This window comes from Amphiura filiformis, chromosome 17 (assembly GCF_039555335.1).
Source record: "Amphiura filiformis chromosome 17, Afil_fr2py, whole genome shotgun sequence".
Classification (NCBI taxonomy): Eukaryota; Metazoa; Echinodermata; class Ophiuroidea; order Amphilepidida; family Amphiuridae; genus Amphiura; species Amphiura filiformis.
In genome coordinates this window covers 22925913-22941788 of record NC_092644.1, presented here as the reverse complement: position 1 = coordinate 22941788, position 15876 = coordinate 22925913, and the positions used below count along the sequence as shown (strand labels likewise).

Sequence of the window (15876 nt, the reverse complement as noted above, 5' to 3'; positions counted from 1 at the left end):
CATTTTGAGTGGACATGAGGAGGGAATCCGGGAACGCGAGATGTTGTCCGGGGATGTTGTCCGGGGGGGGAGGGGTCTTCGAAAAAAATTACGGGGATGTGCCACGCAGACTTTCGGATGCTGACTTTCTCTATACCTACTTTTTGTTGTTTTTGCCACCCATCAGTATACCAATTTTTCACAAAACAACACCCAAAAAGCACCCAAATTTGCCCTAATTGGGTGCTTTTAGGGGCACTTTTGTCCAAATGCGGCCAATTGGGCGCATTGGTCTCCACTGAAAACCCACCCATCGATATACCAAAATTGCTGAAAAGGTACCCCAAAACCGTGGCACATCCCCCCATGGCGTAAATATTGAACAGTCCTTAAAGGAAATAAGTTATATACCAAAAGAGGGCTTATACCTTGAACGTGATCTAGCCACGACATGCATCTCTGATTGGTTTAAAATATCCCAAGAGCTTTCTGTTATTCGGCAAGGCTGGTTTCCTTTTTCCTAGCAATAATATTCGCTAGTTGTAACTTGGTTGACCCTATAAGTGCCTCCGAGGCTCCCTGCGCTTGACTTTTGCACTTCTACAGTGCTCCTAGGATTAATACTGAGGACCTGCTCGCTCCCTCGGAAGATCTGGGGGAAAAAGTACACATCTTGCTTGCAGTACTACGTTATGAATGTATTTTCTTTCCCAGTTTTGTTTTGATGAATGACTATTGCTGCAGTATTTTTGCTTTATCCATAATATGAGGTTGGATTTGAACTTCTTGTAGTTGTAACCAGAAGTTTGGAAATATATAGGATAAGGAAAGGAATTATAAGCTGACTTGTGAACGCGTCTTTCGAGTAAAGAACAGAGATTTCTACGTTGAATTGCCAATAGCATGATATGATAGAAGTCATGGGAACGAGATAATCACAGTGGATTAATATCTTCGCGTTGTTTTGGATATTTTTATGCTGTAAACTTGTTATTATTAGGAATATTCCAGTGCGTGCAAGATTGCAGTCTTTGAATATTAATTTCCCAGCCTTATAATATTGTGGAACATCGTTTTCTGTGCTAATGTTGAAATTTAAAATTTGATAGCATTTCTTCTGTATTTCTTCATTTCTGCTGACGAATGGTTCTGTACCAAACGGAATAATCAACCATATGGATATAATACAACACAGAAAGGACTAGCAATAAACAGGTTGAAACAATCAAAACGTTGTCAAGTTAGACAACTTTTGTTTTAAAGAAATTCTGTGACAGCTGGGTGACATTCCTACACGTGTATAATGTTAAACGCTATATCGTGAAGAGAGACACAAAATCATGCCTTTATTGTGGCTCATAAAAAAGGGTTAAGACCTTAAAACGATGAAAAATTGACTTTGGTATCCTTCTAAATATTGACATCATTTTTGGTTCATAACGGAAAGGTTAAGACCTTAAAATGATGAAAAATTGAACGCTGTATTTACCTATTAAATTACTATTGACATCATTTAAACAGCTATGGCTTCATCATACAAAGTACTGTGGTTAGTGCTGATAGTCTGTCTATTCTACTTACCATGGACTGAATGTGGGAAAAAACGCAAGAAACCAAAAAAATTTAAGAATAAAAAACAAACAGTTTTGAGAAAGAGGAGCTGGCACGACTTGAAGGCTTACGATTTGATGAAGAAATTTATGCTGAAGATATAAGGGATGATGTACCAGTAGGAACGATAGTGACTACCGTCAGAGCAGAGTCTGCCAATGAAGGTAAAATAAATGACCTCAATTGACCCCTTAATGATCTTTGATCCAGATTTTGTCAAATACCGTGCATATTGGTTGATGATACATCATTATGAGTAACGACCTTTTAGGCCGTTTTTTGTTGTTGATTTTTTAGACATGGAATACTTAAGGAAAAGTTAAGGCGCATAAGGCCAGGCATACACGTAGGGCCTAGACACATAAACGTACGCATAAATATTAATTGTTGATTATACCATAATGTTTGGTGATTGTCAATAAACTCTTCTTCTATAATAATAAGACTTTTTGTGGTACTCCAGAGGGTTTATCCTTTATAATCTCACATTTAAAAAAAAAAAGGCCTCCTCCTTTCCTAGACTTTTCATCGAAAACATTAATTTTATACGGCCATATATCATGATGAAGACTCGCGCAGAGTAAATCATAATATAGCACGCCCCACCGGACATAAAACGCCGAGTCTTACAAAATAACGTCCAGTTTTAAAAAAAATGACGCCGAGAATGAAAAAATGACGTCGAGAATGACAAGATAACGTAATAGCGGCATAGATGTATTTTAGTTTTATAGAGAGTGGGATGGCACATTAGAGAATGAATTTGGAGAAAACCTGATAATTACAAACACTCGCTGAGCAGCAAGACCTTCCCTCTACGCTTTTAGTCCGATAAGCTGATTATCTATTTGTTTTCATGAATTGGAAGACATTCTTTGATGTATTACTGAGCTCAATCATCTGAAATTACTGGAGCGTGAACCACCCAGGCTGGTGGCTCAGCATAGTATTTTATTAACAGAAGGTTTTCTCCAAATTCGTTTCCTAATGAGGAGCCATAGTAATAAGTATGCAGGTTTTACCTGTTTCTAAAAAAGTGCAGTATGCTACTGATTGGGATTTTAGCTATATGTTTCATCATATTAAAAGTAAGATAATCCGGGAGGATAATGTTTGTGAAATTCTACCAAGAAATAGTGCTTTATTTTTCTGGAATCTGTACAAGCACCTCCTCCACACATCATTAGGCATGATTTGTACACGTAGGCTATATAATTAATAATAAGTTTGGTCAGGTACTAGGTCGCGCTAAAAACCGGGGCTAAAAAGTTCAAGTACTTGAATAAGTTTTGTGATTTCTAAATTAAAAGGTTGAAGAACCTTTATGGGTTCTACATGTCCTTGACTTTGGTAATTAATTCCTTCCCCATTATGAATGAAAGGAAAGATCGTTTCTCACCTTAACACTTGTTGTTGCAGATGAATTAAAGGCCCATTTTGTGATTTGCTCATCCGGACGATCGTAAAAATCATCCAAATTCAGATTAATGTTTGGTACCTTCGTCATTGTGCGAACATATACTCTGGTTGCTCTATGAAAAAGGAATAAAAATCAAAACCAGTAATCCCTCCAATTAGCTCCTGCTGATTTCCCATTATAGAACTATCAAAAAGTGTGCCAACAGGTATCATAATAACATTATTACATAACAATTTCCTATCTTTTGGATTGTCTGCTGTGGTTTATCATTGGGGTGGGCTTGTCTAGCTGGAAGTGTAATTGACCAAAGTGGGTAATTATCAGTAATTGGGCCTGGATTTATCACCTTTTTCATAGCAAAAGCCAAATAGTGGTTCAGCCGAACGTCCGTGTATGATAAGGATAATGAACTGAGTGCAATGCATTCGTCAAGATAATCGCACGCGCCGTGGAGTTATTGCATTTAGCTTGAGAGCCGATAGGCTCGAAAGCTAAATGCAATAACTCCATGGCAAGTGCAATTATCTTGACGAATGCATTTGCACGAGTACATTATCCGTCATACACTTTGAGTGTAGGCCTATTAAAACAATAGGCAATATTAATTGCTGCATTCATTATATTAGTTTTAATATTAGGGTAAATATCTTACATTTTAAAAACACCGTCAGGACATTGACCAGCTACGTAGCATTTAACTGGTAAAGAAAATCAATCCCTGTAATCAATGGTATCGATTGCGCCATACGTCATACTTAGGTAACTTATTCACGCATGGTTTAATTGACTTGACTTTATGTTGTGATCATTTAATATCGTGGATTCGAACACAGAGAGCACTGAACCAGTTGGAAACGATCGATTTAGATGTCAGACTAGTACTACGGTGAATATCAACTGGACTTTATAGCTCTATAATTTGAACTACTTATATTAAAACACACGATATTGGGATTTAACAATTTGTTCAGTATTATCATAGGCCTTCAAACACATGTGTTTGAAGGCCTATGGTATTATAAAGCATGATCATGATATTATGCGCTAGTGTGTGTTTCCCGGGCCCGGCTATGTTATTTTAGATATAGGCCTACATCAGCTACATGTATTTCATTTGTAAAATGCTGAATATTTTGCAATGGTGTCATCTTGTATAATTATGATCCACCTGTTTTTGGCCCTTTTTAATTAATAGAAGCTCGATTATTCTCATTTGATGTTTGATTTATTTGAGGTCATTAATCATAATTTATGACAATGATATTTGCAAGGGTGCAACTCTACTAGTCTTATTACAAGACTGCCCTATCCCAACCCTAAACCTAAACTCCGTAAACGAGGACTGGACTCAAGTCTAGCGAGTTGCACCTTATTCGGTAATTGTACACTATTATAGAACACCGTTTGTAACTATACCATTTTAACACCACAGAATGTATATTCGTACTTTTTTGTTGGTATATATATCGAACAGACAATTATATAGTTATGTGATCTCTGTGTCTAAAGCGCCACCTGACTCTACTTTATGGTTATGTGAAAGTAGTATTTCTAGTATTTGAGCGTGCACGTATTATCTAGAATCTATTGTTTAGCGTGCAGGTTTTAGATAATGCATTGTTTAGCGTGCAGGTTTATATAATTTGGGCTGTGAAGGGTAGATCGCGAAAATAATGCACGGGAGAAGAATACATAACGATGAATAGAAACGGGCACTGGAAGTGTATAGAGAAAATAAGGCATTTGCATGGATCTGTAATTTATATACTGACAGTATTAGCTACATTATACTTTTAGGATTTGAATGGGGCTTCCACTTTGTCAATACTGCTGTTTTCCTCATTTTTTGCCAATTTTTTTAATTTCAAAAATACCTATGGCAATTTTATTGACTTATCATTCACTTTTAGGCAATTCATAAACATTTTAGGCCTAATGGTTTGCACTTTTGCTGGGCTGGGTTCACTGGAAGTGCCTTTAAATTATAAGCTCAGACGGTATTGGCGGGGGGCAATGGCACCTGGCCCAAGTTGTTGGGGGCCTATATGGTACTTGGGGGGGGGGGCTGCCAGCTGGGCCCCGGTTCTAGTGCCACTGAAGCTATACAAACTTACAAGTCTCACAAATCGTCTTGGAAGTGCGAATGCGATGTGCAGTTGAATGCTTAGAATTAGACAGTTGAAATCCATACACCCTCTATGGAAATCTTCTGCACAAGGGTGTTGATTCCAAATGGAGTCACCCATTCAGGTAACCCCCACAGATTAAGGTCATGTCTTCCATAGGGAGAGTAATTGTAAAGTACAACGTGTTTTTTATTCAGGGTGTCAACGATTTAAAAAAAATAAAAGTTTGGTGCAAATTATTTTGGTTCACCCTGTATACATATATAAAAGGGTCCGCATGTGCTTTGAGCCTATAGACAGTCATGTTTTAAGGGTCTCGGTAGGTTAAACATGTTTAAGTGTGCTTGCTTCAGACAATTTCCCAACGGAGAGATCACGGAAATAGGAGAATATCTTTTCCTGCCTGAAGTCAAACTTGATTCTAATTTCTTCTGTGTGTTTCATTATCAAGATAGGCGGGCCTATAGTAGGCCTACAACATGAGTAACAAACTAACAACACACCTATCCAGAACTTGAATATGAGCTGCAAAATTGATAGGGATGGAAATGCGCTAGTTTTCACACAACATTACAATTGATCGTAACATAAAAGGTGTCCGTCTAGAGATCGGAAGGTCGTGGGTTCGATTCCCATGCCGGCACATTCCCTTGCTTTTCAAGTTGTGTTGTGTGCCAGTCGGGATTTGTGTTTATTTGTTGTCATGTTTAATTGTAACATTTTGGGTTGGTATAAACTGTTCATTCTTTCTTCGTAACATTAAAGTTTAATTAAACCATTAAATATTCGGAGAAAAGAGCTATATCTTCCCAGATTGCCACCCGGACGACAATACGTATTTGAAATTTTGAACTCTCCAAATGACCTCCTCCACATTAAAGTACAAACATCCCCAATACAACAACATAAAAATATTAACACTTGAAATATATGTTTTTATGTATAGGCCTACATAGCGATATATGGTCACCGTAACCCGGGTCACCTGGAAAGTTGTTTTTTAGGCGATGAAGACGAAACTGATTCATTTTTTACACTAGGAATTGGCCAGGATATTTTTCATACACAGTTAGGTGGAGAAAGATTTTTGTTTAGAGATAGTGACGAAAGTGTTTCCTTTTGTAGTGGGGAAACTTCCAGCCCCCTCTCGAAGTCAAATGGTACGTCCCTTAAGTATCCCAAAGACAACTGCCTCAAGGAATAACCTAATATCACCAATAATTTAACCTAAATATAACACCGTTTTATAACCATGTAATCATGTTAACGTATTATGTAGCATGATATCACAATTAATTTGACCTATCCGCTATCCGGTTTAGCTATATGGTTTAGCCTACATGTAGGAATATTTAACTCTGGAAACATGTAAACGAAATTCGAAAAACAACTGACATTCACGGCGTAGGCTAAATACATTCGCTCTATTTCACAAGTGTATTAAATTTCAATCAAATATTGGATAAGAAAACAAAAAGTTGTGAAAATTCTTAACTTTTTTCCCCTCTCTGACGTATAAAAGCGACTACTATCGACACCAGGGTTGACCCGGTGTGAAGAGAGTTAACTTGGTTAACCCTTTACAGTGTTCAGTATAATTCACCCTTCAATGCCTTAAGGGGTGGCTCACCAGGTAACCAATTGGACTGAATACGGCATACGTCTTACTTAATTTGGTAAAATTCCTCTCGATTACACTTGAAAAAGAGATCAATGCAGAGTCTCTCCGTAAAGTGACATAGTTCATAACAATCTCAGCTCATAATTTGTTCTCAAGTTGGGGAGTATGATTTTTTTGTGTTCACAAATTCTCAATGATCATTCTATGAATGTACAAAAATGTTGTTGGAGTTAAAGAGCTGTGCCCTGATAGATGAACAGGTTTGAGATCCTATCATACTGCACTCTTAATAAAAATCCCTTTAAAAAGGGATGTGCTGGGACAAGGTTGTTCACATTGAGTAACTTGATATTTCTATGTATAAAATGGCTAAAATTTAAAATTAACATTGACCCCTAGATGACCTATAACCTCAAAACATCTTCCCTCACCTCACCTGAGGCTCCCTTGCATTTGTCTAGAGCTTGTTATCAGGTTAACAATTTAAGGTTGACATTTTAAGGTTGACATTTTAAAAACAAAGGAGAGCAATTTCCCCATCACCAATATTCTAACTCAACAATGACTTCATTTGACCCCTAGATGACCCTTGACCTCAAATATCTTCACTCACGTGTAGCCCCCTATTCAAAGATTATAATCAACAGTTTTGGATGGCATGAGTTGGTAAGCAAATAATCATAGGCCAGTGTTTAAAACGACGAGGTAAATAAGAATCGCCGAACCGATGTTGTCGTCTGCTTCCATGTTGTTTGTTGCCGGTTTGTTATAAATCAAACCCTGAATTGCCCGCTATGAAATGATACGCGGTACGAAAAATAGCATCAAATAATTATTACCAAATTATTAGCCAAGATATCTACTCTTTCAACAAAGTTCAACAAATTTAAACAAATACCATTGTAGGCCTACCCTCAGCTCATTTTATGTAATTATTGGTAAATTAAAGGAACGTATGCATATCCTCTAAATCTGGTTTCGTCAGTGTTGCCCGATAATTCTACCACCGTTTTTGACAGATCGGCTTCATTCAGTCGCCATTGTGGTAGAATTTCTATGGCAACGCAGGCTGAAACACCGAAATGAAAATGGCCTCAGTTGCTTCTTTTTAGGGGCTTGAAGAACTGAAATTTGGGCCAAATTATAGGCTGTTGAGCTAAAAATTTCCAAATTTTTTCCAAATTTGAGCTTAAGGTTGGTCTGAACCCTGGAATTATGGAAACTTTCGGGCCTCATAACTTCTAAATTGTTGGTCTAAAGTATATAAAAGTATACATATTTAGAATGGCAAAGTTCATCTGTGAGGTCAAATTTGGGCCAAAATGGCACTTTTGGCCCAAAATCCCCAAAATAATGGTTTTTGGCCCGCTTCTTTTTTGTGCACCATAACAAAAAACTTCTTGGGCCAAAATTTTGTTTTTATTAATTTTTAAAAACTAGATCAAAATATCTAGGACCTGTTTTTTTTTTTTTTTGAATTTCGACCAATTTCACCAAACAAATTTGAAATTTTGGCCCAAATCGGGCTTTTTTATGATTTTTTTGAAAAATCAGCATTTTTTTTACCATTTTTGGCGCAAATTTCTCAGAGTTGGTCGAAATTCAAAAAAATGAAAAAACGGGTCCTAGATATTTTGATCTAGTTTTTAAAAAATAAGAAAAAAAAAATTTTGGCCCAAGAATTTTTTTGTTACGATGCACGAAAAAGAAGTGGGCCAAAAACCGTTATTTTTGGGATTTGGGGCCAAAAGTGCCATTTTGGCCCAAATTTGACCTCACAGATGAACTTATCAAGTCTTTGCCATTCTAAATATGTATACTTTTATATACTTTCCCAGCAAACACAAAAGTTATATTTTGGCTTTTGGTTTAGGTAAAAACGTTTTAATAACATTAAAATGTCGGGTTATATAAAGGTCATAATAACGTTTAAAAACGTTTTGTATGAAAACACACTACAACAATATTTTGAAATGTTTTCAAAAAATGTTATTGTAAACTATTTTTGCAAACATTTTTGCCAAATATTGTGTCAATACTTAAATAACATTATATTTGAACCCAGCAAACACAGAAATGTTCTTAAAATGTTCTTGTCAAAACCTTTTAACAAGGTTATATAAAGGTCATGAAAACGTTTTTAAAACGTTTTTGAACATATTTTAGGCTAACATTTTCGCAAAATATTTTTTCAACCCCAAGATAACATTCTGTTTAGAAAGTTTTGTATCAAGTTTTCAAGAATATTTTTGGAATGTTATTAAAACGTTTTTATACCATTTATATAACCTGACATTTAAACGTTTTCTGTGAAACATTTTTGTTTGCTGAGCAGTAGATTAGCAAAAAATGTTTTTTAAGGTTATGAAAACGTTTTATACTCTTAAGGTTGGTCTGAACCCTGGAATTATGGAAACTTTCAGGGCCTCATAACTTCTAAATTGTTGGTCTAAAGTATATAAAAGTATACATATTTAGAATGGCAAAGACTTGATAAGTTCATCTGTGAGGTCAAATTTGGGCCAAAATGGCACTTTTGGCCCAAAATCTAAAAATAACGGTTTTGGCCCACTTCTTTTGTGCACCATAACAAAAAAATTCTTGGGCCAAAATTTAATTTTATTCATTTTTAAAACTAGATCAAAATATCTAGGACACGTTTTTTCATTTTTTGAATTTCGACTAACTTTGAGAATTTGCGCCAAAAATGGTCAAAAAATGTTGATTTTTCAAAAAAATCATAAACAAGCCCGATTTTGGCACAAATTTCAAATATTTTTGGTGAAATTGGTCAAAATAAAAAAAAATGAAAAAACGGGTCCTAGATATTTTGATCTAGTTTTTAAAATTAATAAAATTAAATTTTGGCCCAAGAATTTTTTTCTTACGGTGCACAAAAAGAAGTGGGCCAAAACCGTTATTTTTTAGGATTTTGGGCCAAAAGTGCCATTTTGGCCCAAATTTGACCTCACAGATGAACTTATCCAGTCTTTGCCATTCTAAATATGTATACTTTTATATATTTTAGACAAACAATTTAGAAGTTATGAGGCCCGAAAGTTTCCATAATTCCAGGGTTCAGACAATACCCTTTATATAACCCGACATTTAAACGTTTCTGACAACCTTTTATAACCTTTTGCGAATGATGTCGAAAACGTTTTGTGTTTGCTGGGTTGGACCAACAATTTAGAAGTTATGAGGCCTGAAAGTTTCCATATTTCCAGGGTGCAGACCAACCTTAAAGAGCTACAATTGTCAGAGTTTGAGGCTCAAAGAACTTGATTAGATTCAAATGGGGACCCTTGACCGCCGCACATACCCGTATACCACCTTAACATGTGAGTGCCCCGGGGGCAAGGAACTCATTTTGCATTTGGGTTTTTATTGCGTTGCAAAGTAGCAAAACTTTCTTTATATATGGCCCAATTCGTGCCTGGAAAAGGCTATCCACTCTTACAACCTATCGACAGGTCATAAATCTATAATGAGGTGTCACCGGGTTTGCAAGAGATAATAATACCAAATCTAAACACCATGAAATTCACCACATCACGACCAAACTCACATTGGGCGCCCCATTCCTTTTTTAAAGGAATTTTTATTTTTCAATACGAAATTGTTTTTCAACACAGCGCAGCAGACGTGAAACATAGTTTTAAAATTCTGTAATGACTGCAACAAATTACCCTAAAGTTAAATATTAAGTCTGTGAAATCTCGGGGTGCATGTTTTCTTGATAGCTCTTAATTGTTATCAGATAGTGTAAATTACACTTCATCGAGATAAAAGTTCATTTGGGATTGAAAACGGGTAAAGATTGCAAAGCCAGCATGCGATAGCGCACTGCAACATTTCTTCGCAGTGCATGTCGTATTAATCTGACAGTCGACGCAATGCGCAGTCCAGATAAGGTCTAAAGAGTTTCACACCCAAGGTGTAAAGAACACCTTTTCAAAATTAAGAAATATATAAAAGTGCATTCCAATGATTGCAAACATACGTGGCCCTATATGATGTTCGTAGAATCTGCACTAAACCCCGGAACCTTTGGGAATTTTCTGTAATAGTGGGGCGTGACGTCAAGTAATTACTTTCAACCAATGAACTGCATCGTTCTTTTCAAAGCAATTATAAAACGATGTATCTCATAGGTCCCTCAAAATAATAATCGCTCTACTAAAGCGATTCAAGTATATACACTAGGATCCACAACATGCTCACATATCAAGGCACAGTTCTTTAACCCAAATACATTTACACATTCATTGAATGACCTTAGAAAATTTGGGTACAAAAACTCACACTCTGCAACTTGAGGTCAAATTTTGCACTACAAGTGTTTAATTGAGGTTATTGAACTATGGCATTGGGAAGAGGCTATTGTGGTCCATAAAAAAAATATGCCTTAATTTAATTCAGATTTAAATGCCGACGTAATCATAATCAACGTAATTACTATCCAATCATCGTTTAATAAAACTTTTCTGTTTCACGTAGGGCGGGAAAATCATGGACTAATTTAAAAGTGCATCAACTTTGTAAAAATGCGCAGACTATTTTCGAAATATCGCGACAGGTGGAGACCCCGAGTATCAGAAGATGTCGTTTAAAGGGCCATTTAGTGATTGTAGGTGTTAACTGTTAAGTTAACCTTTAAAGACCACGTTTTCACAAGAGAAAAGTACGGTACATAGTAGTGGCCCTATTTTTCAGTCCGAGATATAAAAAAAATCATCTTTTTATACAATCGACATTGTCACTAAGTGCCTGATTACAATGATTGCATCTTTTTATGGGAATTGCAATCATTGAATTTAGGCCCAATTTATCGATCGAAAATACACCGCCAGCATACCTTACAGGGAATGGGCTGTTCCACTTGATATCCTGATACAACTCACCCCTACGGAAGACAGGACCTTACCGGTACCGTAGATAGACCTACAGTAGGAAAGTTTGGATGGAGTGGTGAAAATAGAGTAACACAGACATGAAAAATCAAACAAACATACAACCATCATGTGAAATAATCGGCCTATAGCATGTATAGTATGACATTTGAACCATTCCTATAATTGGCACCTTCCTGCCGTTAATGGGGTGAACATCGATATCACATATCGAACATCGATATCACATATCGAACATCGATATCACATATCGAACATCGATATCACATATCGAACATCGATATCACATATTGAACATCGATATCACATATCGATATATCTGGATATCACATATTATAGATGAGTTGACTTCTGATGTCAATGCCTGGCAGCATGCGAACGCATCATCACAATTTCCATTGTTTTTTGCCTGGCAGTATGCGCTCGCATAATATTTTTTTCAGGGCTATAGGCCTAGTGTTTTTAAAACTCCCGCCACATCACAATAAGACAGCAAAAACAGCTCACATATCTGTCCATAACTTTGGTCGGTGCAGCGAGCCAGGGGATTTCAAGTGGGTGATTATTGATTGGCAAGTACCATATTTGGGCATAAGTGCAGTCCACCATTCAATGTGGAGGATATACTAGACTTTATCGATTGATTTTGCTGGAGTAATTTCCTGTTAACCAGGTTTTAGTACTGCAAAGGTCGAATCATGTTGCTGTGCAGTATAACTGCACTATGTTACGTAATCACGCAATACCTTTCTTGACCTCTATTTCGTTCTTTACGTGATATCGATTTAAAAAAAACATTTCAAAAAAAGTAATTACCTCTCTTTAAATAATGGCCATTATTCAAAAACGGGCTATTGTATTACAAATCTGTAAAATACGTTGGAAGCAGAATTTATTTCTGCACATTTTGACACCTCATTTGTAGCAATTGACTGAATATCGACGTCACAGCGTACATTTATCAACGTAACCCAATAATTGAAAGTAAATTCTATTGATTTGTATTCATTATGAAAGGAAATCTGTGTAATGATATTTGAGTGTTTTTGTATTGTTGTAAGTGCAACTTTCCAATATGGACCTCACTACATTAAATTGACCAGTGTTTTATTGTTTCCTGGGCTATCGTACCAAACGAGGTAGCCTACTGTCAAAATGCGCAGAAATAATTCTGCTTCCAACGCATTTTACAGATTTGTAATACAACAGCCCGTTTTTGAATAATGGCCATTATTTAAATTACTTTTTTGAGATGTTTATGATACCGATATTCACCACATCATCAACATTCTGAAAAAATTCAGTCCACCTTCCATAAAAAATGTGAATGACCCTTTAAAATTGTGTAAATTTTTGTTTTAATGAAACTATGTAAGAAGCCCGGTATGAAGTTCAGTGTCAATGTATTTAAGAAACACGTGTTGAGTAGGTCCTGGGGCAAAGCGAGACGTGAGTATATTTTCATTTTGATCAGTTTAAGAGTTTAGAGATCCTATATAGTTCATGTACATCATGTACAGAGGCATCACTGTAGTTTCCGGAGATTCATTTAATCAACACCACAGACTATACTATTGGGTGGAAATGTGCAGAAAAAAAAACCAGACAATGAGATTTATTATTGGAAAATAATCGTAAATTTTGCTGAATTGGTAAAAACCGATGAAAAAATTAACACTGAGGGCCATATCAATTTGCAAGCGCTCTTTTAATAGCAAACCCATAGTTCATTGAATTTACCGCCGTATGACAAAACAGGCGAAATTAGTAAAGTTTTGCACAATATTTGCAATAAGAGAATTGGCCATTGCTCATTAGGCCAATATTAGTGTGCTCTTTCATTTAATGACATAAAATTTATTTGAAAAATATCATAACACTTGAGGTTTTGACTTTTAAAACCTACATTTTGGTCAAAAATGTGCTTAGACAGGTAGTTTTCAACAGATTTACCACATCCGCCTTGCTATTACATTGAATTGTGTTATCTGTTAACCTAATGTAAAAAAAAAGTTTTTAGGGGGAAGTCTTAGCTTTCGTTCGATATAAAACATCTGATTGGATGAAGGGAACACTTGAGGTTTCGACAAAAACCAATCACAGATGCCTGTTTTCCACTAGTCTCCAGCTAGAAGCTCACACAGCTCTTATGATGCTATGCACTTAACCGTGTAGTGTGTAAACAAAGACTGTATAGAGGCAATTCACTGCTTGCTTGGAAGCTCTTGGACGAAATTGTGTGCTCAGGTGTATCGAGGTGGAAACTGTGCATAGATATTTAAACCAAATTTGACGAAAAACAGACCTGAGATTTATCATTGGAAAATCATCGTAAATTTTGCTGAATTGCTAAAAACCGATGAAAATTGGCACTTTTTTCGAACACATTCTTTCTTAAAAACCAAATTTTCATGAAATTGAGGGCCATCAATAAACCAAAATGACTGAAAGTGCACCTGAGTCCAATGGCTGAAAATGTAGGGCCCCTACCCCCGAATCCTATACCCTAAAAACCGCACTTCCCTGTACCTAACATTATTGTGCTGTACCCTTTCTACAAAGAACCCCTGGGTGTCAAATATATAAAATTAGGCAATAAGAGAGATCAGACAACTTTTAGTTTTCAGAAAAGCTCCCACTAAAGTAATTTATGAACACTCCCTAAATTTTTTTTTTTGTAATAGGTTTAAGCAAAATTCAATTGGCATTCTGGCCACCAACATACAGTAGCTTTTTCAAATTATTAGCGAAATTGGTATCAAACGAGTAAATTAGGCTGATATGTGACGACAAATTCTGTGAATGAAATGAAACACCTTTTAAACAGGTTTCAACTAGCTGCACAGTGTTCTGGAACAGGTGATGAAATTATAGGCATAAAAAAAATAATAATATGGTATAGTAGACTTAATACTAAAGTTAACTAAACATTTCGTTAGGTAAACCTATCATAGGTCTAAATTCATAGAATATTGAAAACTGACAATTTAATTTAACATATTAGGTCATGTCGTGAATTGATACAGCAAATAAGGTTTTTCGTATTCGTTAGAAGTGCTAAACCTATTGCATGAAGTAAGGTATCATTTTATTGCTAGGTCCGTCTCCTTTAAGTGCCAATTAATTAAACCCCCTTTTCCCATCATTTAATATAGGACCTACGTGATTTTGGTCCCCCTGTATATTTTTACGAAATAAAAAATGACAACTACCCTAAATATCAAAATTGACGAAAATTGCATATTAAAGACATGAATCTAGAAAGTGTTTTTCTAAATTTAAAAAAAAAAAAAATTCTTCGTATTAAAAATAGACCTTATAAAATATCTAAAATCTTAGTCAAAATTGAAAAGAAAAAGTCATATTTTGATCCTTTTTGACCCATATTGTCTAAGATTTCCTAATTGGAGTGATCCTGCGTGCCACCTTAAATTTGATTAGACATGTTAGATTGCCTTGTCATTTAAATCGGCTTTTCAATTATTATAAAATGAATAGATTCTTATCAAAAATGACTTATCAAATTAGAATTTGTTGTCCTGTACGCTACTGAATTAAACCATATTAATATAGCAGTATTATAAAGATGTCTCAAAAGGTATGGCTGTTGACATTTGGCAGCCGTTTCCGAGTCAGCACTGAATTGAAATTTGTCAATTCTCATGACCTTTTACAAGGGTCAATATCAACTCGTGTATGGGTCAATCCCTTGTTTAACATGGCATGAACCATACTCACATTATAATATACATGTTTATATATAGCTCATAATATTATTCTATAAATACCGAAAGTTGTACAAGTTCATCCAAACGTCGGGACACTGTCCGAGCTGCTTGCAGAGTTTTTTCCGCTGCGAGTTTGTTCCTGACATGATATAGTACGGAACGTTTTAAGTGTCACCCATATGACGAGATAATAATATTGCAAAGCCGGGCAGTCGACATCCAGGGTCTGTCGACATCCGACACCTTGTCGACATGGAGAGATAATTATATCGTCATGCGAGATATTTGACTTCAGTGTCAAAAACGTTAACCAAATTGTTCGAAAAATATTCAAAGCAACACGATACACCGATAACTTAAGTTGTTTGATGTGATCATTTATTAATTCTTCTAACAAAACGTTATATAATGTCCAAGTATAAACCTGAACAATACCAACAGCTATCACACTATACACATATATTTTGTACTGTGTAGC

The 15876-nt window shown here is 35.8% G+C and overlaps 1 protein-coding gene across 1 annotated transcript in view; it reads left to right on the top strand.

Moving 5' to 3' along the window:
* Window positions 1–1615: 1615 nt before the first annotated feature.
* LOC140137067 (cadherin EGF LAG seven-pass G-type receptor 2-like) overlaps window positions 1616–15876 on the top strand; it is a gene marked incomplete at its 5' end in the record, with an annotated part of 37682 nt that continues 23421 nt past the window's right edge. The window contains 1 exon segment of the mRNA XM_072158725.1: window positions 1616–1754. Within this exon segment, the coding sequence (XP_072014826.1) occupies window positions 1616–1754 (139 nt within the window).